The sequence below is a fragment of the Pholis gunnellus genome (genome assembly GCF_910591455.1).
Source record: "Pholis gunnellus genome assembly, chromosome: 24".
NCBI lineage: Eukaryota > Metazoa > Chordata > Actinopteri > Perciformes > Pholidae > Pholis > Pholis gunnellus.
Window position 1 is genome coordinate 73,819 of NC_136551.1, and position 25,537 is coordinate 99,355.

At 42.3% G+C, this 25,537-nt stretch overlaps 3 protein-coding genes across 5 annotated transcripts; 2 read left to right on the plus strand and 1 right to left on the minus strand.

The window, feature by feature from the left end:
- Window positions 1–14: 14 nt before the first annotated feature.
- dytn (dystrotelin) lies at window positions 15–6,471 on the minus strand (the record flags this gene model as incomplete). Its single annotated transcript, XM_079185553.1, has 14 exons — window positions 15–109; window positions 235–560; window positions 2,248–2,403; window positions 2,567–2,613; window positions 2,704–2,794; window positions 2,863–2,996; window positions 3,743–3,854; window positions 3,935–4,098; window positions 4,169–4,240; window positions 4,312–4,391; window positions 5,515–5,600; window positions 5,717–5,921; window positions 6,091–6,165; window positions 6,453–6,471. The coding sequence occupies 14 exons, from the start codon at window positions 6,469–6,471 to the stop codon at window positions 15–17; spliced, it is 1,662 nt and encodes a 553-aa protein (XP_079041679.1).
- Window positions 6,472–12,424: 5,953 nt separating this feature from the next.
- On the plus strand, window positions 12,425–15,388 carry LOC306715587 (CD59 glycoprotein-like). The gene is made up of 5 exons (XM_079186002.1): window positions 12,425–12,533; window positions 12,639–12,718; window positions 13,075–13,176; window positions 14,301–14,374; window positions 14,889–15,388. The coding sequence occupies exons 2-5, from the start codon at window positions 12,664–12,666 to the stop codon at window positions 15,009–15,011; spliced, it is 354 nt and encodes a 117-aa protein (XP_079042128.1). The 5' UTR covers window positions 12,425–12,533; window positions 12,639–12,663; the 3' UTR covers window positions 15,012–15,388.
- A 1,271-nt stretch (window positions 15,389–16,659) lies between these two features.
- Window positions 16,660–25,223, plus strand: LOC306715622 (sorting nexin-9-like). 3 transcript variants are annotated; one of them, XM_079186044.1, is made up of 17 exons: window positions 16,660–16,775; window positions 17,972–18,058; window positions 18,139–18,213; window positions 18,357–18,456; window positions 18,533–18,668; window positions 19,546–19,630; window positions 19,751–19,876; window positions 19,989–20,106; window positions 21,317–21,447; window positions 21,555–21,658; window positions 21,765–21,868; window positions 22,063–22,140; window positions 23,538–23,614; window positions 23,747–23,836; window positions 24,192–24,306; window positions 24,671–24,762; window positions 24,838–25,223. In XM_079186044.1, the coding sequence occupies exons 1-17, from the start codon at window positions 16,764–16,766 to the stop codon at window positions 24,883–24,885; spliced, it is 1,578 nt and encodes a 525-aa protein (XP_079042170.1). In that variant the 5' UTR covers window positions 16,660–16,763; the 3' UTR covers window positions 24,886–25,223. The 3 variants fall into 3 exon arrangements, with proteins under 3 accessions (XP_079042170.1, XP_079042172.1, XP_079042171.1); XM_079186046.1 differs by having other exon boundaries at window positions 24,671–24,744; XM_079186045.1 differs by having other exon boundaries at window positions 18,536–18,668.
- Window positions 25,224–25,537: the final 314 nt, after the last annotated feature.

Consider the following 25,537-nt stretch of genomic DNA (forward strand, 5'->3'; position numbering starts at 1 on the left):
CTGAATACGAGTCGTCAGTGTGTGTCAGTTCTCACAGCGTCCACCAGGTGGTGTATCGAGTCGCCCACCTGGTCTGCAGCCTGCAGAAGCTCCGCCCTCTTCCTCTCACCTGGAGACAGGAAATTAAAAACATCATTACTAAAGATTTAAATGATTTATAGGAGCCTCTTTCATTCATATTAATTATATAATTATCACAGCAAACCATCATTTATAAATGTTTAAGTCACAGACCTGTCTGTCTCTCTCTCCACCTGTCTGTCTCCATCACAGTCTTCAGTCTCTCTACAGTCTCCCGCAGCAGCTCCACTGGACTACACGTCCCACAATCCTCTTCAGACAGACAGGTGTCCTCTTCCTGTGATCCATCCTGTTGTCCAATTGGACAACAGACCAGCCAGTCACCTGCAGTGTCCTCTTCATAGTAGATGTCATGTGACAGAGGTGTGTCCTGGTGCATTGTGGGAGATAGGGTTTGTAGTTCTACCTCGCTCCACTCGTCTTCTGTCTTCAGCAACACTTCCTCCTCGTCTTCCTCGTCTTCCTTGTCTTCTGTGTTTCTTCGCGTGTCAGATGTTGGTGGAAAGGTTTCTTTGTCCTCTGTGTCCTCTATGTCCTCTGTGTCCTCTGTGTCCTCTGTGTCCTCTGTGTCCTCTATGTCCTCTATGTCCTCTGTGTCCTCTGTGTCCTCTGTGTCCTCTATATCCTCTGTGTCCTCTATGTCCTCTGTGTCCTCTATATCCTCTGTGTCCTCTGTGTCCTCTGTGTCCTCTATATCCTCTGTGTCCTCTATGTCCTCTGTGTCCTCTATATCCTCTGTGTCCTCTATGTCCTCTGTGTCCTCTATGTCCTCTATGTCCTCTGTGTCCTCTGTGTCCTCTATGTCCTCTGTGTCCTCTGTGTCCTCTGTGTCCTCTATGTCCTCTATGTCCCCTGTGTCCTCTGTGTCCTCTGTGTCCTCTATGTCCTCTGTGTCCTCCCTGTCCTCTGTCTCTACGTTTTGTAGCATGTTGTTAGCTTGTTGTTGAACCTCCATATTGTTCAGAGCCTAAAGAAAGAAAGAGAAACATCTGTTAGAAATAATTATTTTGTTTTGTTTCTGTGTGTATCTACCTGTGTGTTGTTACCTGTGTGTTGTTACCTGTGTGAGTCTACCTGTGTGAGTCTACCTGTGTGAGTCTACCTGTGTGAGTCTACCTGTGTATAACTACCTGTGTGTATCTACCTGTGTGTTGTTACCTGTGTGTATCTACCTGTGTGTATCTACCTGTGTGTTGTTACCTGTGTGTATCTACCTGTGTGTATCTACCTGTGTGTTGTTACCTGTGTGAATCTACCTGTGTGTTGTTACCTGTGTGTATCTACCTGTGTGTTGTTACCTGTGTGTAACTACCTGTGTGTTGTTACCTGTGTGTATCTACCTGTGTGTTGTTACCTGTGTGTTGTTACCTGTGTGTATCTACCTGTGTGTATCTACCTGTGTGTTGTTACCTGTGTGTATCTACCTTTGTGTATCTACCTGTGTGTTGTTACCTGTGTGTATCTACCTGTGTGTATCTACCTGTGTGTTGTTACCTGTGTGAATCTACCTGTGTGTTGTTACCTGTGTGTATCTACCTGTGTGTTGTTACCTGTGTGTTGTTACCTGTGTGAATCTACCTGTGTGTAACTACCAGTGTGTTGTTACCTGTGTGTATCTACCTGTGTGTAACTACCTGTGTGTTGTTACCTGTGTGTATCTACCTGTGTGTTGTTACCTGTGTGTTGTTACCTGTGTGTAACTACCTGTGTGTTGTTACCTGTGTGTATCTACCTGTGTGTATCTACCTGTGTGTATCTACCTGTGTGAATCTACCTGTGTGTATCTACCTGTGTGTATCTACCTGTGTGAATCTACCTGTGTGTTGTTACCTGTGTGTATCTACCTGTGTGTATCTACCTGGGTGTTGTTACCTGTGTGTATCTACCTGTGTGAATCTACCTGTGTGAGTCTACCTGTGTGTAACTACCTGTGTGAGTCTACCTGTGTGTAACTACCTGTGTGTTGTTACCTGTGTGTTGTTACCTGTGTGAGTCTACCTGTGTGTAACTACCTGTGTGTTGTTACCTGTGTGTTGTTACCTGTGTGTTGTTACCTGTGTGTAACTACCTGTGTGTTGTTACCTGTGTGTTGTTACCTGTGTGTTGTTACCTGTGTGTAACTACCTGTGTGTTGTTACCTGTGTGTTGTTACCTGTGTGTTGTTACCTGTGTGTTGTTACCTGTGTGAGTGAGCGCTGCAGATGGAGGTTGTGTTCTCTCAGCGTTTCCATGGTAACCTCCATCTCAGAGCACCTGTCCTCCAGGATGCTCTGCTCTGATTGGATGGTGAGCCTCCAAACCTGCAGCTCCTGCTCCATCAGCCTGAAGACAAACAAAGAAGAAGGAGAAGGAGGTGGATGAGGAAGAGGAGAAGGAGGAAGAGCAGGAGGAAGGGCAGGAGGAGGAGGAAGAGCAGGAGGAAGAGGAGGTGGAGGAGGAAGAGCAGGAGGAAGAGTAGGTGGGTGGTTTCATTCTGGTTTCTCACCATTTGTCTCTCTGCAGGTTTCTGACCTCAGTCAGCAGAACGGACGCCTTCAGCTGATCAACAACAACACATCAAAGTTATTATTTTGATTATTATGATTATTATTATAAAACAGCCCACAGGTCATCAGAGGTCACCTGCTGAGTGGGCGTGTCTTCGTCAGAGGAGGGACTGTGACTAACAGCTGAGGCAGCCAATCGTGTTGAGGCATCAGAGGGGGGCGGAGCACTGAGAAAACAACTATTAAAACCGGTCTTAAAGGGGAGGGGTGAAGTTTGAACTCACACCTGTCTCACCTGTCTGGAGTCTCCCCTGGCTCCACCCACATCAGGCCCCTCCTACTGTGGGCCTCTCTCTGAGTGTATCGCCGTGGCAACAGGGCGTGACGAGCGCTGTGCACTAACGAGGACAGAGACTCTCTCCAGGTGGGCTGACAGACAAACTGAGGATTAACAACTAAAGCTTTGTGTACCTGTCTGTCTGTACCTGTGTAACCTGTGTGTGTTACCTGTATGCTGTAACCTGTGTGTGTGTGTGTGTGTTGTTACCTGTGTGTGTGTGTGTGTGTTGTTACCTGTGTGTGTGTGTGTGTGTTGTTACCTGTGTGTGTGTGTGTGTGTTGTTACCTGTGTGTGTGTGTGTGTGTGTGTTGTTACCTGTGTGTGTGTGTGTGTGTGTTGTTACCTGTGTGTGTGTGTGTGTGTGTTGTTATCTGTGTGTGTGTGTGTGTGTGTTGTTATCTGTGTGTGTGTGTGTGTGTGTTGTTACCTGTGTGTGTGTATGTTGTTACCTGTGTGTGTGTGTGTGTGTTGTTACCTGTGTGTGTGTGTGTGTATGTTGTTACCTGTGTGTGTGTGTGTGTGTGTATGTGTGTATGTTGTTACCTGTGTGTGTGTGTGTGTGTGTGTGTGTATGTTGTTACCTGTGTGTGTGTGTGTGTGTGTGTGTGTGTGTATGTGTGTATGTTGTTACCTGTGTGTGTGTGTGTGTGTGTGTGTGTATGTTGTTACCTGTGTGTGTGTGTGTGTGTGTATGTTGTTACCTGTGTGTGTGTGTGTTGTTACCTGTGTGTGTGTGTGTGTGTTGTTACCTGTGTGTGTGTGTGTTGTTACCTGTGTGTGTGTGTGTGTGTGTTGTTACCTGTGTGTGTGTGTGTGTGTGTGTGTGTGTTGTTACCTGTGAGCAGAACTCAAGCACTGGATGGTGAGTTTTGTGTTTCCTCGTCTGTCTGTCTGTCAGGAAGCAGCTCTGACACACGTGGACGTTCACACACTTCATGCAGCGATACCTGAACACACACACCTGATATTTATGATGATGTTTATTTAACTGTGAATGAAGCGTTCTGATTGGACGGTGCTGGCTCACCTGAGTCCGGTGATGGGGAGGGTCTTACAGGTGTGGCAGCGGACGGCGTGACGGACGTTCTGACTGACGGACAGGCGGTAGAGAGTGGGTAACCATAGCAACAAGAGAGGCTCACTCTGCAGCCATGACAACACGTGTTCTTCACCTGCCGTCGGGGTCAACACCTGTAATGTCACACAGGTAAATGTGTTGCCATGACGACCACTAATCACCTGAAGCCGCTCGTTTTCTCACCCCATTAAAACACGACCTCACTGCAGCCTCCACACCTCCGAACACTCCGTCCTCCTGCACCGCCGCAGGAACCTGAACACAACACAGATGTCAGAGGGAGGAGAGAGGGGCATGCTGGGAAATGTAGTCTGTGAAGTTTTTACCTGGCTGAGGTCCTGCAGCAAAGATCTGAGTCCAGATCTGTTGACTGATCCTGAACTGTTCTCTGAGAGCCTCACCAGAGCTGCAGAACATAAGGCTTTTATTCTGAAGGAAGCAGTGTTCTGAACTACAGACAGAACATCAGGCTTTTATTCTGAAGGAAGCAGTGTTCTGAACTACAGACAGAACATCAGGCTTTTATTCTGAAGGAAGCAGTGTTCTGAACTACAGACAGAACATCAGGCTTTTATTCTGAAGGAAGCAGTGTTCTTAACTACAGACAGAACATCAGGCTTTTATTCTGAAGGAAGCAGTGTTCTTAACTACAGACAGAACATCAGGCTTTTATTCTGAAGGAAGCAGTGTTCTGAACTACAGACAGAACATCAGGCTTTTATTCTGAAGGAAGCAGTGTTCTTAACTACAGACAGAACATCAGGCTTTTATTCTGAAGGAAGCAGTGTTCTGAACTACAGACAGAACATCAGGCTTTTATTCTGAAGGAAGCAGTGTTCTTAACTACAGACAGAACATCAGGCGTTTATTCTGAAGGAAGCAGTGTTCTGAACTACAGACAGAACATCAGGCTTTTATTCTGAAGGAAGCAGTGTTCTTAACTACAGACAGAACATCAGGCTTTTATTCTGAAGGAAGCAGTGTTCTTAACTACAGACAGAACATCAGGCTTTTATTCTGAAGGAAGCAGTGTTCTTAACTACAGACAGAACATCAGGCTTTTATTCTGAAGGAAGCAGTGTTCTGAACTACAGACAGAACATCAGGCTTTTATTCTGAAGGAAGCAGTGTTCTGAACTACAGACAGAACATCAGGCTTTTATTCTGAAGGAAGCAGTGTTCTTAAATACAGACAGAACATCAGGCTTTTATTCTGAAGGAAGCAGTGTTCTGAACTACAGACAGAACATCAGGCTTTTATTCTGAAGGAAGCAGTGTTCTGAACTACAGACAGAACATCAGGCTTTTATTCTGAAGGAAGCAGTGTTCTGAACTACAGACAGAACATCAGGCTTTTATTCTGAAGGAAGCAGTGTTCTGAACTACAGACAGAACATCAGGCTTTTATTCTGAAGGAAGCAGTGTTCTTAACTAGACAGAACATCAGGCTTTTATTCTGAAGGAAGCAGTGTTCTGAAATGGAAAACAGACAGGCAGACAGACAGGCAGACAGACAGACAGGTTCTCACCTCTGTATTTAACCAGCAGAGTTTCAGCTGACAGAGCGATGAGAGAAGTTTGAAGAGAAACCGTTGATATGAAACCAAACTGACTCCTAGAAGAGAAACAATGTTTTTATAGATTTATATAAATAATAATAATAACAATAATAATAATAATAATAATAACAACAATAATAATAATAACAATAATAATAATATACAGTCTGACCGGTCGTTGAGCCTGAACATCAGACTGCAGACCTCCTCTGGAGTTTCCACAGTCACATGACCCGGCACTTCCTGTGACACGCTGTGGAACATCCTGTTCAGGGTCCGGGTCACTTCCTGTCTGTTTAAGCCTACTTCCTGCTGCAGCTTAGCTCCGCCTACTGAGTGGAAGGCTGCAGTGATGTGTCGAAAAGACACCACGTCCACTGGAACCCAACACACACATATATACATGTACTACAAGTAAAGTACATAATACATGTAGTATAACACTGAGTACTCACTGTGACTGAGTCTCTGCAGAGACACACGCTTCATGTAGTACATGTATGTAGTATAATACATAATACATGTAGTATAACACTGAGTACTCACTGTGACTGAGTCTCTGCAGAGACAGCAGCTTCATGGCGACTCTGTAGACCGACGGACGGATTTCATTCAGTCCTTCTGAGTAAACATGTAAACATGTAAACATCAATAAACATCTAGTAAACATGTAAACATCAATAAACATCTAGTAAACATGTAAACATCAATAAACATCTAGTAAACATGTAAACATCAATAAACATCTAGTAAACATGTAAACATCAATAAACATCTAGTAAACATGTAAACATCAATAAACATCTAGTAAACATGTAAACATGTAAACATGTAAACATCAATAAACATCTAGTTGATTTCTTTCAGCTGATTATTTGAACCCAAAATCACCAAAGAGACGAGTTTACCGATGCTGTCCAGATCCATGATGATGTCACCGGAAACCTAAGAAATCAGGACAATTAATTACATTCTGAAATATTATTACATCAAGTATTACTACTACAGAATACTAGAGAATACTACAGAACACTACAGAATACTACAGAATACTAGAGAATACTAGAGAATACTACAGAATACTACAGATTACTAGAGAATACTACAGAATACTAGAGAATACTAGAGAATACTAGACAATACTAGAGAATACTACAGAATACTACAGAATACTAGAGAACACTAGAGAACACTAGAGAACACTAGAGAATAGTAGAGAACACTGGAGAACACTAGAGAACACTAGAGAATACTACAGAACACTAGAGAACACTACAGAATACTAGAGAATACTAGAGAACACTAGAGAACACTACAGAATACTACAGAATACTAGAGAATACTAGAGAACATTAGAGAACACTAGAGAATACTACAGAATACTACAGAACACTAGAGAACACTACAGAATACTACAGAATACTAGAGAATACTAGAGAACATTAGAGAACACTAGAGAATACTACAGAATACTACAGAACACTAGAGAACACTACAGAATACTACAGAATACTAGAGAATACTAGAGAACACTAGAGAACACTAGAGAACACTAGAGAATAGTAGAGAACACTAGAGAATACTACAGAATACTACAGAATACTAGAGAACACTAGAGAACACTAGAGAATAGTAGAGAACACTAGAGAACAGTAGAGAACACTAGAGAATACTAGAGAATACTACAGAATACTACAGAATACTAGAGAACACTAGAGAACACTAGAGAATAGTAGAGAACACTAGAGAATAGTAGAGAACACTAGAGAACACTACAGAATACTACAGAATACTAGAGAACACTAGAGAACACTACAGAATACTACAGAATACTAGAGAATACTAGAGAACACTAGAGAACACTAGAGAACACTAGAGAATAGTAGAGAACACTAGAGAATAGTAGAGAACACTAGAGAACAGTACAGAACACTAGAGAACACTACAGAATACTACAGAATACTAGAGAATACTAGAGAACACTAGAGAATAGTAGAGAACACTAGAGAATAGTAGAGAACACTAGAGAACAGTACAGAACACTAGAGAACACTACAGAATACTAGAGAATACTAGAGAACACTAGAGAACACTAGAGAACACTAGAGAATAGTAGAGAACACTAGAGAATACTACAGAATACTACAGAATACTAGAGAACACTAGAGAACACTAGAGAATACTATAATAGAGAATATAACAGAATAAACTCACGTTCAGTCGTTCGGAGTCTAAAAACAAACGTGTTCTTCTGTTAAAGACTCAAAGTGAAGATGATGAATTATTGATGAAGGTTCATTTGTCATCACAGCTGCTTCTCACCTGTCAGCCCGCTCACCTGCTGTCTGTGGACCAATCGGCAGCTGGCAGAGCGATGACATCACTCACTGACTGACTGAAAGCAGCTTCATCACCTCGACTGAAGATGTAATGAAACATCCTCTTATTGTTAATGTTCGACAGCCTCCTATTTAAAATGTCTTTATTACATTAAACTGACTTGATGACCTTTGACCTCTCTGTTCATTCGTTATTGTTTTAGTGTTTTTACAGTGCTGCGTTTCCTCAGAGGAAGCTTTAAATGAATGTGTGATGAGAGTGGTGTGATGATGATGATGATGGTGTTTGAATGCGGCCGCTGTGCTGCAGCCTGAACACGTCCTCTGTCCTCGTGTCCTCTGTCCTCGTGTCTCTGACCTCCTCTGCTCTTTGTCTCCATTCAGACTGAAGCTGATTGTTTGTCTCTGAGCTCTCTTTGTTTCTGGGTCGTTCCAGGACACAACACTGCAGCTTCTCTTCTTCTGCACTGAGATAAACGCCACAACACAGAGCCTCTCTTCCACCACCATCATCATCATCATCATCATCACCACCACCGAGGGTTTGTGATGTGATGATGGTCAGTCAGAGAGTCAGAGAGAGAGAGTCAGGTACAGGGGGACACAAGAGGATGCAAATGACCTCAAAGAGACATAAAACAACCACAAAGACAAAAAGAGACACGAAACCACCTCAAAGAGACATGAAACCACCACAAAGAGACATGAAACCACCACAAAGAGACATAAAACAACCACAAAGACAAAAAGAGACACGAAACCACCTCAAAGAGACATAAAACAACCACAAAGACAAAAAGAGACACGAAACCACCTCAAAGAGACATGAAACCACCACAAAGAGACATGAAACCACCACAAAGAGACATGAAACAACCACAAAGACAAAAAGAGACACGAAACCACCTCAAAGAGACATGAAACCACCACAAAGACAAAAAGAGACACGAAACCACCTCAAAGAGACATAAAACAACCACAAAGACAAAAAGAGACACGAAACCACCTCAAAGAGACATGAAACCACCACAAAGAGACATGAAACCACCACAAAGAGACATGAAACAACCACAAAGACAAAAAGAGACACGAAACCACCTCAAAGAGACATGAAACCACCACAAAGACAAAAAGAGACACGAAACCACCTCAAAGAGACATGAAACCACCACAAAGAGACATGAAACAACCACAAAGACAAAAAGAGACACGAAACCACCTCAAAGAGACATGAAACCACCACAAAGACAAAAAGAGACACGAAACCACCTCAAAGAGACATGAAACAACCACAAAGACAAAAAGAGACACGAAACCACCTCAAAGAGACATAAAACAACCACAAAGACAAAAAGAGACACGAAACCACCTCATAGAGACATGAAACCACCACAAAGAGACATGAAACAACCACAAAGACAAAAAGAGACACGAAACCACCTCAAAGAGACATGAAACCACCACAAAGACAAAAAGAGACACTAAACCACCTCAAAGAGACATAAAACAACCACAAAGACAAAAAGAGACACTAAACCACCACAAAGAGACATGAAACAACCACAAAGACAAAAAGAGACACTAAACCACCTCAAAGAGACATAAAACAACCACAAAGACAAAAAGAGACACGAAACCACCACAAAGACAAATAGAGACACTAAACCACCTCAAAGAGACATAAAACAACCACAAAGACAAAAAGAGACACGAAACCACCTCAAAGAGACATGAAACCACCACAAAGAGACATGAAACCACCACAAAGAGACATAAAACAACCACAAAGACAAAAAGAGACACGAAACCACCTCAAAGAGACATAAAACAACCACAAAGACAAAAAGAGACACGAAACCACCTCAAAGAGACATGAAACCACCACAAAGAGACATGAAACAACCACAAAGACAAAAAGAGACACGAAACCACCTCAAAGAGACATGAAACCACCACAAAGACAAAAAGAGACACAAAACCACCTCAAAGAGACATGAAACAACCACAAAGACAAAAAGAGACACGAAACCACCTCAAAGAGACATAAAACAACCACAAAGACAAAAAGAGACACGAAACCACCTCAAAGAGACATGAAACCACCACAAAGAGACATGAAACAACCACAAAGACAAAAAGAGACACGAAACCACCTCAAAGAGACATGAAACCACCACAAAGACAAAAAGAGACACGAAACCACCACAAAGACAAAAAGAGACACTAAACCACCTCAAAGAGACATGAAACAACCACAAAGACAAAAAGAGACACTAAACCACCTCAAAGAGACATAAAACAACCACAAAGACAAAAAGAGACACGAAACCACCACAAAGACAAAAAGAGACACTAAACCACCTCAAAGAGACATGAAACAACCACAAAGACAAAAAGAGACACTAAACCACCACAAAGAGACATGAAACAACCACAAAGACAAAAAGAGACACTAAACCACCTCAAAGAGACATAAAACAACCACAAAGACAAAAAGAGACACGAAACCACCACAAAGACAAAAAGAGACACTAAACCACCTCAAAGAGACATGAAACAACCACAAAGACAAAAAGAGACACTAAACCACCACAAAGAGACATGAAACAACCACAAAGACAAAAAGAGACACTAAACCACCTCAAAGAGACATAAAACAACCACAAAGACAAAAAGAGACACGAAACAACCACAAAGACAAAAAGAGACACTAAACCACCTCAAAGAGACATGAAACAACCACAAAGACAAAAAGAGACACTAAACCACCACAAAGAGACATGAAACAACCACAAAGACAAAAAGAGACACTAAACCACCTCAAAGAGACATAAAACAACCACAAAGACAAAAAGAGACACGAAACCACCACAAAGACAAATAGAGACACTAAACCACCTCAAAGAGACATAAAACAACCACAAAGACAAAAAGAGACACGAAACCACCACAAAGACAAAAAGAGACACTAAACCACCACCGTTTCAGCTGCATTGGTGTTGATGGCATTAACAACAGGTGCACTAGAGGGGCAACAATGAGACGACCCCCAAAACAGGACTGGTTTTGCATGTGGAGGCCAATTCAAGTTCCTCCCTCTGGATCTCTGTGACTGGTTTTCCTCTCGTGTTGCTTTAGAGTCATCGTCACTGGGAGCATGAGGAGATTTATTAACCCTTCAGAAGTTGCACAGATTGTCCAACTCCTCCAGGATGGCATGTCCACGTGTGCCATTGCAAAGAGACTTGATGTGTCTCCAGCACAATCTCCAGAACATGGAGGAGATTCCAGGAGACAGGCAGTGACTCCAGGAGAGCTGGACAGGGCCGTAGAAGGTCCTCAACCATCAGCAGGACCGATATCTGCTGCTTTAAGGAGGAACAGGTTGAGCACTGCCGAGCCCTACAGCATGACCTCCAGCAGGCCACTGGTGTGAACGTCTCTGCCCAAACAATCAGAAACAGACTTCATGAGGGCGGCCTCAGGGCGCGACGTCCTTCAGTGAGCCCTGAGCTCACTGCCCCGCACCGTGGAGCTCGATTGGTATTTGCTATAGAACACCAGAATTGGCATGTCCACCACTGGCGCCCTGTGCTTTTCACAGATGAGAGCAGGTTCACCCTGAGCTCCTGTGATAGACGTGAAAGGGTCCGGAGAAGCCAAGGAGAACGCTGTGCTGCCTGCACCATCGTTCAGCATGACCGGTTTGGTGGTGGGTCAGTGATGGTCTGGGGAGGCATATCCATGGAGGGACGCACAGACCTCTACAGGCTAGAGGACAGCAGTCTGACTGCCATTAGGTATCAGGATGAAGTCCTTGAAGCCATGGTCAGACCCTACGCTGGTGCAGTAGGTCCTGGGTTCCTCCTGATGCACGACAATGCCCGGCCTCATGTGGCAAGAGTATGCAGGCAGCACCTGCAGGATGATGGAATTGATTGAATGTTCCTCACGAACACCTGACTTAAACCCGATAGAACACCTCTGGGACATTATGTTTCTGTTTCTCCATCAGACGCCGCCAGGTTGCTCCTCAGACTTCACAGGAGCTCACTGATGCCCTCAGACAGATCTGGGAGGACATCCCACAAGACACCGTCGTTGTCTCATTAGGAGCCGCGACGGTGTCAAGCATGCATACAAGCACGGGAGAGATTGAGAAGCATTTTGAGTTGCAGAAATTGAATTTTGGCAAAATGGACTAGCCCGCATACATCATGTTTTCACTTAGATTTTCGGGGTGTCTATACAATGAAGCCCTCTGTAGGCTGGAACCTTTATTTTCATCAGAAGATGTCGCATCCTTTCGTTCCTGAGACATTAAACTATCAGTAGAGATATCCAACTTCATTTCTCTTCACATTGAGATCTGATGTGTTTTCAACGTGTTCCTTTCATTTTTTTGAGCAGTGTATATATAAGTATGAGTATATGTATACAAATACTTCCTCTATTCAAACTGATGAGAATCAAAGTAAAAACAGAAAACAATCAAAGTTTTTCGAAAGTGTATCTACAGGCTCCTCCCAGGGGGCGTGGCCTCTCAGCTCCACTCAGCTGTCAGTCTGAGTCTTTACTCTGTCTGTGCTCAACATCAACAAGAACCAAAGTACTGCTGAACAAGAGTATTCCTGTTACTGCTGCTGCTGGGTGAGTACACACAGTACACTCAGTACTGAACACTGTTCTTTACACTGTTGTTTGTTGATGTGTTTGTCTCCTCGTGGATGAATGTGCTGCTGTGGACTCGTTCAGATGTGTGAGCTGTGCTGAGGTGAAAATGAAACGCTCCCTGGGGATCTGTCTGGTGTTCTGCTGCGCTCTGATCGGACTGGGTACGTTTCTCTCAATGTAGATTCTTCTTCAACAGATTATTGGATTTAAACATTGATTCTGATCCAGAAAATAAATCTGAATTTAAAGAATCAACAATTTAATTTCTAAACAGATAGAAAGACAGATATAATAGAATGATTATAAAATAGATATCATTTGTGGTAAACGGGTTAAAAAGCTTTGAAGAACATGAAGGATCTTGTAAAGACATTTATCTGATCATTATCTAAAGATTAATGATTTATTTCATACTTTTTGTTCCCGCTGACTTCACTGGTTCGTGTCTGAGATAAACATGGATCATAAATCCAGGACCAGGTCCCTCACAGTCCTGAACTGTAGTTCTCTGTTTCAGGATCAGCCATCCGCTGCTTCAGCTGTAAGGACTACACCGCCAGCTGCTCCAAGCAGAGAGAGTGTAGCTATGACGACGCCTGTCTCACACTCAGCGAGAGAGGTACCTGTACACCTCTACACCTCTACACCTCTACCTAGACCTGTACCTCTACACCTCTACACATCTACACCTCTACACCTCTACCTAGACCTGTACACCTCTACACCTCTACACATCTACACCTCTACACCTCTACACATCTACACCTCTACACCTCTACACCTCTACCTAGACCTGTACACCTCTACACCTCTACACATCTACACCTCTACACCTCTACACCTCTACACCTCTACACATCTACACCTCTACACCTCTACACCTCTACCTAGACCTGTACCTCTACACCTGTACACCTCTACACCTGTACCTAGACCTGTACCTCTACACCTGTACACCTCTACACCTCTACACCTGTACCTAGACCTGTACCTCTACACCTGTACACCTCTACACCTCTACACCTGTACCTAGACCTGTACCTCTACACCTGTACACCTCTACACCTCTACACCTGTACCTAGACCTGTACCTCTACACCTGTACACCTCTACACCTGTACCTAGACCTGTACCTCTACACCTGTACCTAGACCTGTACCTCTACACCTGTACCTAGACCTGTACCTAGACCTGTACCTCTACACCCCTACACCTCTACACCTCTACACCTGTACCTAGACCTGTACCTCTACACCTGTACACCTGTACCTAGACCTGTACCTCTACCTAGACCTGTACACCTGTACCTAGACCTGTACACCTGTAGACTTGTACCTAGACCTGTACCTCTACCTAGACCTGTACCTGTACCTCCGTTCCGCTTCCTGTACACATACCTCTACCTCTACACATAGACCTGTATCTCTGTTCCTCTTCCTGTACCTCTACCTAGACCTGTACCTCTACCTGTACCTCTACACCTGTCCCTCTACACCTGTACACCTGTACCTAGACCTGTACCTCTACCTGTACACCTGTACCTCTACACCTGTACCTCTACACCTGTACACCTGTACCTAGACCTGTACCTCTACCCTCTACCTAGACCTGTACCTCTACCTGTACCTCTACACCTGTCCCTCTACCTGTACTTTCATGTCCTCAAGATCCTGAAGAAACCAGATCAGCTTTGAACTAACTCAGATATTCTACTGAGATTCTACTGTTTCTATTGTTCTGCAGGTGGAATGACTTACCGTCAGTGTCTGAAGTACTCAGACTGTGAGTACGGCCGCCTGGCCCAGATGTTCCCCCAGGTAACAACTACTCTACTCTACTCTACTCTACTCTACTCTACTTTATTCTACTCTACTCTACTCTACTCTAACAAACCATTGCAACCATAGCTGTGAGCACAGAGAACAGGTGAGTGTTTGACTCACCTGTTGGAGGTTCTTCATGAAGATAAAGTTCCTGTAGACTTCAGGTCATTCACTCAGGTGATGACCTCAAAGGTGCACCTGGATTCGGTTGGTCCTGTACTCTGTTGGTCCTGTACTCGGTTGGTCCAGGACTCTGGTGGTCCAGGACTCTGGTGGTCCAGGACTCGGGTGGTCCAGGACTCGGGAAGTTGAGAGAGTGGTTATTTCATGCATTGATGTCTGTGAGGGGGTTTGAGGAATGTGCTGGGAGCAGAGGTGTCTGATCCTGAAGAACAATGGCTCGTTCTGTTTTGGAGGCGGTTGAGGAGCACATGGCTCGGCGGTTGGGCGAGTTCTCTCCGTGAACAGAATAACCTCTCTGATCAATAACTCTATCGATCTTTTCCAGGTTTCCAGTTTCACCTTCAAGTGCTGCAACTCTGACCTGTGTAACTCCGCCCCCTCCTCTGCAGCGAGCTCTGTGATTGGTCTGCTGACCTCAGCGGCAGTCATGTGGTGGTGCATCCACTGAAGAGTGCTGCAGCTCTACGGCGCCCCCTGTGGCCGAAACATGTAACAACAGCTTATTTAACAGTCTGATCAATATATTCAGTCTTCTGATCAATAATTCAGTCTTCTGATCAATAATTCAGTCTTCTGATCAATATATTCGTACTGAACACTTATCACAGATCAATATTGTGTAAAGAAATATTTTGCCTGCTGATTGATTGATTGATTATTAAAAGATTGATGAAACCATAGTAACACTATTTGTATCAGCTGTTTTACAGGAAACTGAACCTCTAACTACATGGCCTTCAAAATAAAATGTAACTGAAACGATCTGAAGCTCTTTAACTTCTGTGAATTAAATCAATAAATGGAGACAAACTGGAAACACTTTGATTGGTTGGTTGGTTATTGTAAGTTGTGTGGTCAGACAGAAAGTACTTTTTTTAAACTCATAATTATAAAAGTAAAAGGATCACATGATATAAAGAGAACACAGCAGCGTACCTGAGTGGCTTTCATTCATAAACTCACTGCAGGTACACAGGCGGACAGGTGGACAGGTGGACAGGTAGACAGGTGGACTGGTAGACCTACACTGCAGGTAGACAGGTGGACAGGTGGACAGGTGGACCTACACTGCAGGTAGACAGGTGGACTGGTGGACAGGTGGACAGGTAGACCTAGACTGCAGGTAGACAGGTGGACAGGTGGACAGGTGGACAGGTAGACCTAGACTGCAGGTGGACTAGTCTTTAAAAAGGTTATATTTAAATGTTTAATAATTAATACAAATTAAACGAGGTAACGACAGAACTGTTTCTGAATAAATTGCTTTAGTTTGTAGTTTTTATACGGTGGTTCAATATCATTTACCATCCTGTTTTTACAGTGTAGTGTATTTTACAGGATAGTGTCGTATCATGTTTTACAGTGTATTATTGTATATTTCTACAGTTTAGTGATTTTTTTCTCAGAGCAGTGTTGTCTGTTAAACCGTACAGTTATTTTTTACAGTATTATGTTTTATTGTCTTTTTGAAGTATAGTGAATTATAAGATTTGCAGTATAGTGCATGTTTTTACAGTGTAGTATTGTATTATGTTTTTTACATTGTATTGTGTTTTTTCTACAGTGAACTATAGTAATGTGTGTATTTTTTACAGTGTAGTACTGTGCGTATTTTTTACAGTGTACTTGTGTGTGTAACCGGAAACGCGTTCGGTCCGTAACCACTCAGCTGTTCGAGATGTGTCACGTCACATTCTGTCAAATTCTCTTCTAAAGACGGAAAAATACAGGAAGTTGGTCAATGTGCCTTCAGAATAAAAGCATGTATATAACAAAAATAATAAAAAATAACTGTTTGCATTGCCGTATCAAATGTTGACCAGTTTAGTTTTCTTCAGTAATACTTTTACTGTGATAAGTACCTTCATGCGTTTTCATTTGTTTATTTTAAATCATGAATTTAAATAACACAACAAAACATTCTTTGTTCAATAACTATTAAAGGAGAAACTAAGAATACAGTTGAATGTATTATTTGTTTCTGAAGTATAAAAACAATCATGATAAAAACGTTAAAAACATCTTAAAGTGGATTATTGTTCACCGGGCTTTTATTGTGAAATCAGACCCCGGAAGTTGTGACAGTGTTGTGTTATCGAATTGATGCAGAAGAAGAAGTGTCAGGTTTGCTCGCTGAGACGCTGACAGAATGAAACTTTGATAAAAAATAAGAGAACACGAAGCTGTTGCTGACGTCATCATGGCTCTAAAGGTAAGTTCGCTCACCTGTGACGTCACACCTGCTGCTGCGCATCAGAACCGACCGCTTGCTGCCGGTCAGTGGTTATAGGGTCAGTATATGTATATATATATACATATACATATTGATGTATATATATACATATACTGGTCAGTGGTTATAGGGTCAGTATATGTATACATATATGTATATATATACATATATGTATACATATACTGGTCAGTGGTTATAGGGTCAGTATATGTATATATATACATATATATATATATATATATATGTATATATATACATATATATATATATATATATACATATACATATATATATATACACACTGGTCAGTGGTTAGGGTCAGTATAAAACCGTATATATATATATATATACAGTTTAATGTATTATTATATATATATACTGTATATATATATATATATATATACACAGTATATATATATATATATATATATATATATACTGTGTATATATATATATATACTGTATATATATATATATATATATACACAGTATATATATATATACACAGTATATATATATATATATATATACACAGTATATATATATATACACAGTATATATATATATATATATACACAGTATATATATATATATATATATATTACACTGACTGTTTAACAATGAGAACATGTACTAAATGATCTAAAGACAGTCTGTGGGGCTCTCATGGAGATATTAAATCAGATGATGATGATAAATATAATTGACAACTTCGAATTTCTAACAAAACCAAAAACAAGGAAATGGTGTGAAAACATGAACGGTTACTGATAGAATATATCAAAGATAAAAATAAAGACCAAAGAACTACAGAAAGTGTCTTAAGGGATATAAATACAACGAGTTCAATCATATCATTTAAGAGAAATATCATTTGTTTGTTTTGATGTTTTCTTCAGCAATGAAAACAGAAAACAGAAACTATCTGTTCAACAATGTGAACGAATCCTCCAGGAGTCTGGTGGGCGGAGCCTGAAGCTGTTGACTCAAGCGTTCCAACAGGAAGTCGGTTCATGAGTTTGTAGTTTCACTGATAACCAGACTTTTCCTCTCAAACACACACAGGTCTTCACTCCACTTATGAGGACGCTCACCGACAGAACCTGAACCCTGAAAGCTGCAGAACTCAACACAGAAGAAAGACTGAACATCATTCATGACTTTCTTTGTTTCAGGCTGAAGTTCTGTACGACTTCACAGCTGAACCAGGAAACAACGAGCTGTCGGTCCAACAGGGGGAGTCGGTCACTGTGCTGGACCAGGTACAAATACACATCTATGTACAAATACACACAGCATACGTGACACACACTCTATCATAATGGATGTGTGTGTGTTTCAGACTGTGGGGGGGGGCTGGATCCAAGCCCAGAACTCCAGCGGACAGACCGGACTGGTACCTGAGGGATATTTACAGGTGAGTTCAGTTAATGGGACCAGGACCATCGACTCTGAACCAGAAGAAGTTAGTCTGAAGATCTGAGCAGTAAAGAACACAAAGAGAGACCAGCAGGTCCAGTGTCGGGGTCTTTGGTCCTTCATGTTGTTGATGTGTTTCAGGTCGGTAACAGCGGCGATGGGAGAGACGGGGACTCCTGGTCCAGACCTGGTGCAGTAGCTGGTACCCCAACAGCAGGATGGGACAGTCACACGCAGCAAGGTAACTAATCTCAGGTCTGGACAGTCTGCAGACGTTTATCAACCAACAGTTCAACAGAACACTGTCCCGTCTCCAGCAGCTGTGGAGGACGACGACGGCGAGTGGGACGACGACTGGGACGACCAATCAGAAGGCTGTTACCATGGTGACGATCAGTTGGATGAGGAGGGCGGGGCTTCAGGACGACCCTCCGTGAAGATCTCCCTGAACAAGTAAAAAAATCCCAACAGTAGATCCCAGTAGACTCTAGTAGAGTCCAGAACATCCCAGAACAACCCCGTAGATCCCAGTAGGTCCCAGTAGATCCCAGTAGACTCTAGTAGAGTCCAGAACATCCCTGTAGATCCCAGTAGGTCCCAGTAGACTCTAGTAGAGTCCAGAACAACCCCGTAGATCCCAGTAGGTCCCAGTAGACTCTAGTAGAGTCCAGAACATCCCAGAACATCCCCGTAGATCCCAGTAGGTCCCAGTAGACTCTAGTAGAGTCCAGAACAACCCCGTAGATCCCAGTAGGTCCCAGTAGATCCCAGTAGACTCTAGTAGAGTCCAGAACATCCCTGTAGATCCCAGTAGGTCCCAGTAGGTCCCAGTAGACTCTAGTAGAGTCCAGAACATCCCAGAACATCCCCGTAGATCCCAGTAGGTCCCAGTAGACTCTAGTAGAGTCCAGAACAACCCCGTAGATCCCAGTAGGTCCCAGTAGACTCTAGTAGAGTCCAGAACATCCCAGAACATCCCCGTAGATCCCAGTAGGTCCCAGTAGACTCTAGTAGAGTCCAGAACAACCCCGTAGATCCCAGTAGGTCCCAGTAGATCCCAGTAGACTCTAGTAGAGTCCAGAACATCCCAGAACATCCCCGTAGATCCCAGTAGGTCCCAGTAGACTCTAGTAGAGTCCAGAACATCCCAGAACATCCCCGTAGATCCCAGTAGGTCCCAGTAGACTCTAGTAGAGTCCAGAACAACCCCGTAGATCCCAGTAGGTCCCAGTAGATCCCAGTAGACTCTAGTAGAGTCCAGAACATCCCTGTAGATCCCAGTAGGTCCCAGTAGGTCCCAGTAGATCTCAGTAATCTTGTGTGTGCTCAGGTTCCCGTTCTCCAAAGGTCCGAGTCCTGAAGTCTTCTTGTTAGCCAAACCTCCAGCTAACACCAGAGACCTACTTCCTGTCTATGTGAGTAATCCTGGATCAGGTGTCCTCATATCTATCTATATCTATATATGTATATCTAGAGGTCACATTTCATGTGTGTCCTGTTGGTTTATGACGCGTTTAATAAAGTTTTATTGAAAGGTGGGCGAGGTCGGTCCGGTCTGGTTTTACCCGTCGACTCCTCTCGACTGTTTGATCGCCGACCCGAAGAAAGAGTCCAAACTGTACGGCCTGAAGAGCTTCATCGAGTACCAGATCAGTCCCACCGTAAGAGTACACAAGTACCACTACGATAACCACAACAACACACCGAGAAAAATACACTGTGATACTACTACCAATACACAGTAGTAGTAACACTCCGACGGTCTTCTTCCAGACGACCAACAGACCTGTCAATCATCGCTACAAGCACTTTGATTGGCTGTACGAGCGTCTGCTGGAGAAGTTTGGCTCGGCTCTGCCAATCCCCTCGCTGCCTGACAAGCAGGTGACAGGTGAGCCGTTTACACGACAACCACACCTGTAGAACCAAGTGTTACAGCTGTAGTAGCAGGTGTTACACCTGTGGACCAGGTGTAACACCCGTACGACCAGGTGTAACACCCGTACGACCAGCAGGTGTAACACCCGTACGGCCAGCAGGTGTAACACCCGTACGGCCAGCAGGTGTAACACCCGTACGACCAGCAGGTGTAACACCCGTACGACCAGCAGGTGTAACACCCGTACGACCAGCAGGTGTAACACCCGTACGACCAGCAGGTGTTACACCCGTACGGCCAGCAGGTGTAACACCCGTACGGCCAGCAGGTGTAACACCCGTACGACCACCAGGTGTAACACCCGTACGACCAGCAGGTGTAACACCCGTACGGCCAGCAGGTGTTACACCCGTACGGCCAGCAGGTGTTACACCCGTACGGCCAGCAGGTGTAACACCCGTACGACCAGCAGGTGTAACACCCGTACGACCAGCAGGTGTAACACCCGTACGACCAGCAGGTGTAACACCCGTACGGCCAGCAGGTGTTACACCCGTACGGCCAGCAGGTGTAACACCCGTACGGCCAGCAGGTGTAACACCCGTACGACCAGCAGGTGTAACACCCGTACGACCAGCAGGTGTAACACCCGTACGGCCAGCAGGTGTTACACCCGTACGGCCAGCAGGTGTAACACCCGTACGGCCAGCAGGTGTTACACCCGTACGGCCAGCAGGTGTAACACCCGTACGACCAGCAGGTGTAACACCCGTACGACCAGCAGGTGTAACACCCGTACGGCCAGCAGGTGTTACACCCGTACGGCCAGCAGGTGTAACACCCGTACGACCAACAGGTGTTACACCCGTACGACCAGCAGGTGTAACACCCGTACGACCAGCAGGTGTAACACCCGTACGACCAGCAGGTGTAACACCCGTACGACCAGCAGGTGTAACACCCGTACGACCAGCAGGTGTTACACCCGTACGACCAGCAGGTGTTACACCCGTACGACCAGCAGGTGTAACACCCGTACGGCCAGCAGGTGTAACACCCGTACGGCCAGCAGGTGTAACACCCGTACGGCCAGCAGGTGTAACACCCGTACGACCAACAGGTGTTACACCCGTACGGCCAGCAGGTGTTACACCTCTAGAACCAGGAGTTACACCTGTATGACCTGTGGCCTCTGTGTTTGAGTGTGTACCTGTGCTTTCAGGCCGGTTCCAGGTGGACTTCATCAGGGTGAGGATGGAGCAGCTCCAGGCCTGGATGACTCGGATGTGTCGTCACCCCGTCGTCTCTCAGAGTGACGTCTTTCAGCTCTTCCTCACCTACAGAGACGAGAAGGTGGGTTAAGTCCCGCCCCCCCCCTCACACTGCAGTAGATGTTTCAGCCAATCAGCTGCGAGGAGGTTTGGTAGCTTGGTCCTGATTGGCTGACGTTGGTGTTTCAGGAGTGGAAGTCGGGGAAGAGGAAGGCGGAAAAAGACGAGACGGTCGGACCGATGATGTTCAGTCTGATCGAACCTGAAGCTGCAGAACTCGACGCTGCTGAAGTGTACGTTACTAAAGGGCCCTTACTTAATAACTACACCTTTGTGTTCATGTGTGTGTGTTCATGTGTGTGTGTTCATGTGTGTGTGTTCATGTGTGTGTGTGTGCAGTGAACAGAAGTGTGAACTCTACAGTCGCTTCACAAAGTCGATGGACGACGGAGTCAAAGAGCTGCTGACTGTTGGACACTCGCACTGGAAACGTTGCACCGGACGTATGTTTATGTATTTATACACACATATATATTTATACACAGAAATATATATTTATAGTACACACATATATATATATTTATAGACACAAATATACATTTATAGAAACATACACACAGAGATATACTGTATATTTATGTATTAATCTGTGTGTTAATGTGTGTGTGTGTGTGTGTGTGTGTGTGTGTGTGTTCAGCGCTGCCTAAAGAGTACAATCGGATCGGTCGAGCTTTCAAGAACCTGTCAGCTGTTTTCATCAGCAGCAAATATCCAGGTGAGGAGACGTGTATATATATATGTATATGTGTATATATATATATATATACACATATACACACACACACACACACACACACACACATACATACACATATATATATATATACATACACACACACATACATATACACACACACACACACACACACACACATATATATATATATATGTGTATATGTGTATATATGTATATGTGTATATGTGTATATATATGTATATGTGTATATATGTGTATATATGTATATATGTGTATATATGTATATATGTGTATATATGTATATATGTGTATATATGTATATATGTGTATATATGTATATATGTGTATATGTGTATATATGTATATATGTGTATATATGTATATATGTGTATATATGTATATGTGTATATATGTATATATGTGTATATATGTATATATGTGTATATATGTATATATGTGTATATATGTATATATGTATATATATGTGTATATATGTATATATATGTATATGTGTATATATGTGTATATATGTATATATGTGTATATATGTATATATGTGTATATATGTATATGTGTATATATGTATATATATGTATATATGTGTATATGTGTATATATATGTATATGTGTATATGTGTGTATATATGTATATATGTGTATATATGTATATATGTGTATATATGTGTATATATGTATATGTGTATATGTGTATATATGTATATGTGTATATGTGTATATATATGTATATGTTTATATATGTGTATATATGTATATATGTGTATATATGTATATATGTGTATATATGTATATGTGTATATGTGTATATATATGTATATGTGTATATATGTATATATGTGTATATATGTATATATGTGTATATATGTATATATGTGTATATATGTATATATGTGTATATATGTATATGTGTATATATGTATATATGTGTATATATGTATATATGTGTATATGTGTATATATGTATATATGTGTATATATGTATATATGTGTATATATGTATATGTGTATATATGTATATATGTGTATATATGTATATATGTGTATATGTGTATATATGTATATATGTGTATATATGTATATATGTGTATATGTGTATATATGTATATATGTGTATATATGTATATATGTGTATATATGTATATATGTGTATATATGTATATGTGTATATATGTATATATGTGTATATATGTATATATGTGTATATGTGTATATATGTATATATGTGTATATATGTATATATGTGTATATATGTATATGTGTATATATGTATATATGTGTATATATGTATATATGTGTATATGTGTATATATGTATATATGTGTATATATGTATATATGTATATATATGTGTATATATGTATATATATGTATATATGTGTATATATGTGTATATTTCAGGAGAGGAGACGCTGACTGACGCTCTGACTGCTGCCGGTCAAACATACGAGGAGATCGCAGAGATCGTCGCTCAGCAGGTAAAACACCTTTAAATAGAATAAAATATTTATCTATAAATATAAATATATATATATAATATAAGTATATGTATATACAAGTTAATTTCTGCATAAACTGTGTTGTCTCTGGTGACCTTTGACCTCCATCAGCCTCAGAAGGACCTTCACTTCCTGTTGGAGACGAACGGAGAATATAAAGGTCTGCTGGGATGTTTCCCAGAAATCATTGCTGTACACAAGGTACTTGTACCACACACAGTGCCACTAACACATACTGTAGTACTACAACACGCAGTAGTATCCCAAAGAAAGAATCTTTGTCGTTAACGTACTTTAAACAGAAAATGTTGTCTCACCTGTTGACTTTAACGAGGGGGCGGGGCTTCATGTGAGGTTTTGGTGATGACGCTGAGGGGGCGGGGCTACACGTGAGGTTTTGGTGATGACGCTGAGGGGGCGGGGCTTCATGTGAGGTGTTGGTGATGTCGCTGAGGGGGCGGGGCTTCATGTGAGGTGTTGGTGATGTCGCTGAGGGGGCGGGGCTTCATGTGAGGTGTTGGTGATGTCGCTGAGGGGGCGTGGTCTGTGTGTTCAGGCTGCTTCAGAGAAGGTGAAGGAGGCCGACCGGCTGGTTTCTACAGGAAGAATCAGCAACAACGACAAGAAGAGCATGAACCACCGACTCAGCTGCATGAGCTACTCTCTGCAGGGTAACAGTACACACAGTACTACACACAGTACTGCACCTCTATATGCATAATACGCAACGTAATATACAACTAAATACTGCAAAACATTCAGAAATATACATTGACTCAGCTGCATGAGCTACTCTCTGCAGGGTAACAGTACACACAGTACACACAGTACTACACACAGTACTACACCTCTATATGCATAATACACAACGTAATATACAACTAAATACTGCAAAACATTCAGAAATATACATTGACTCAGCTGCATGAGCTACTCTCTGCAGGGTAACAGTACACTGTGTGCATTAGTACACACAGTGTGTATTAGTACACACAGTACTACAGTATTAGTAACCAGACTCTCCGTCTCTTCCAGCTGAGATGAATCATTTCCATAGTAACCGTATCTATGACTACAACAGAGTGATGCAGCTTTACCTGGAGCAGCAGGTGACCTTCTACCAGCAGGTGAGGGGGGGGGGAGGGGCTGTGGGGGTGACCAGCCGTGTGACCTCATCTCTTCTCTGCTCTCTGATTGGTCAGATCGCTGATAAACTGAGAGGAGCTCTGACACGGTTCACCACACTGTGAGGATGACATCACTGTGACATCACTGCCCGATGACATCACACAGAGGATGACATCACTGCCCGATGACATCACACTGAGAGGATAACATCACTGTGATGTCATCACAGCTACACTTTTAACAAGATAGTGACATCACAAACGTTCTAATATGATTTTATTTAAATACTTTGTTTGAATTCTTCATGTTTTAAAAAATATTAATGTTTTAACTGTATTTTCACATTAAATTCATCTTTGTACTACTTCATTTATTACTTATTGATACCACAGGTAGTACTACTTCATGTTATTATTAATAATATATTTATTATATTAAATTAGGCCTTTATCATAGAATATACTGGTACACTAAATATATACAATTTAAACTTGAAATAAAAGTATATTGTTTCCAACAATTCTCAGATAAGTATTTTAAAAATGATATCTAATTTTAAATACGTCTTATATCTGCAGTCTAGATAAAATACATATATTAATTTCCTCTATAAATAGAAATGTATTTACATATAATTCATAAAGCACAATTAAAACAATGGAAAAGTAGCATAATTATACAAATTAAAAGCACACACACACACACACACACAAACACACACACACACCATGTTACTTAAGGTTTGTGTTTAATTTGCAAAGTACAGAAAACATA

What these genes read in the sequence shown, in the direction of transcription:
- LOC306715587 (XM_079186002.1), top strand. Translation starts at nt 12,664, where the DNA reads ATGAAACGCTCCCTGGGGATCTGTCTGGTGTTCTGCTGCGCTCTGATC. An exon ending in CTGCGCTCTGATCGGACTGG is followed by an intron (nt 12,719 to 13,074) that starts GTACGTTTCTCT and finishes TCTCTGTTTCAG; the next exon opens with GATCAGCCATCCGCTGCTTC. An exon ending in TGGCCCAGATGTTCCCCCAG is followed by an intron (nt 14,375 to 14,888) that starts GTAACAACTACT and finishes GATCTTTTCCAG; the next exon opens with GTTTCCAGTTTCACCTTCAA.
- LOC306715622 (XM_079186044.1), top strand. An exon ending in GAGACCTACTTCCTGTCTAT is followed by an intron (nt 19,631 to 19,750) that starts GTGAGTAATCCT and finishes TTTTATTGAAAG; the next exon opens with GTGGGCGAGGTCGGTCCGGT. An exon ending in CATGAGCTACTCTCTGCAGG is followed by an intron (nt 24,307 to 24,670) that starts GTAACAGTACAC and finishes CGTCTCTTCCAG; the next exon opens with CTGAGATGAATCATTTCCAT.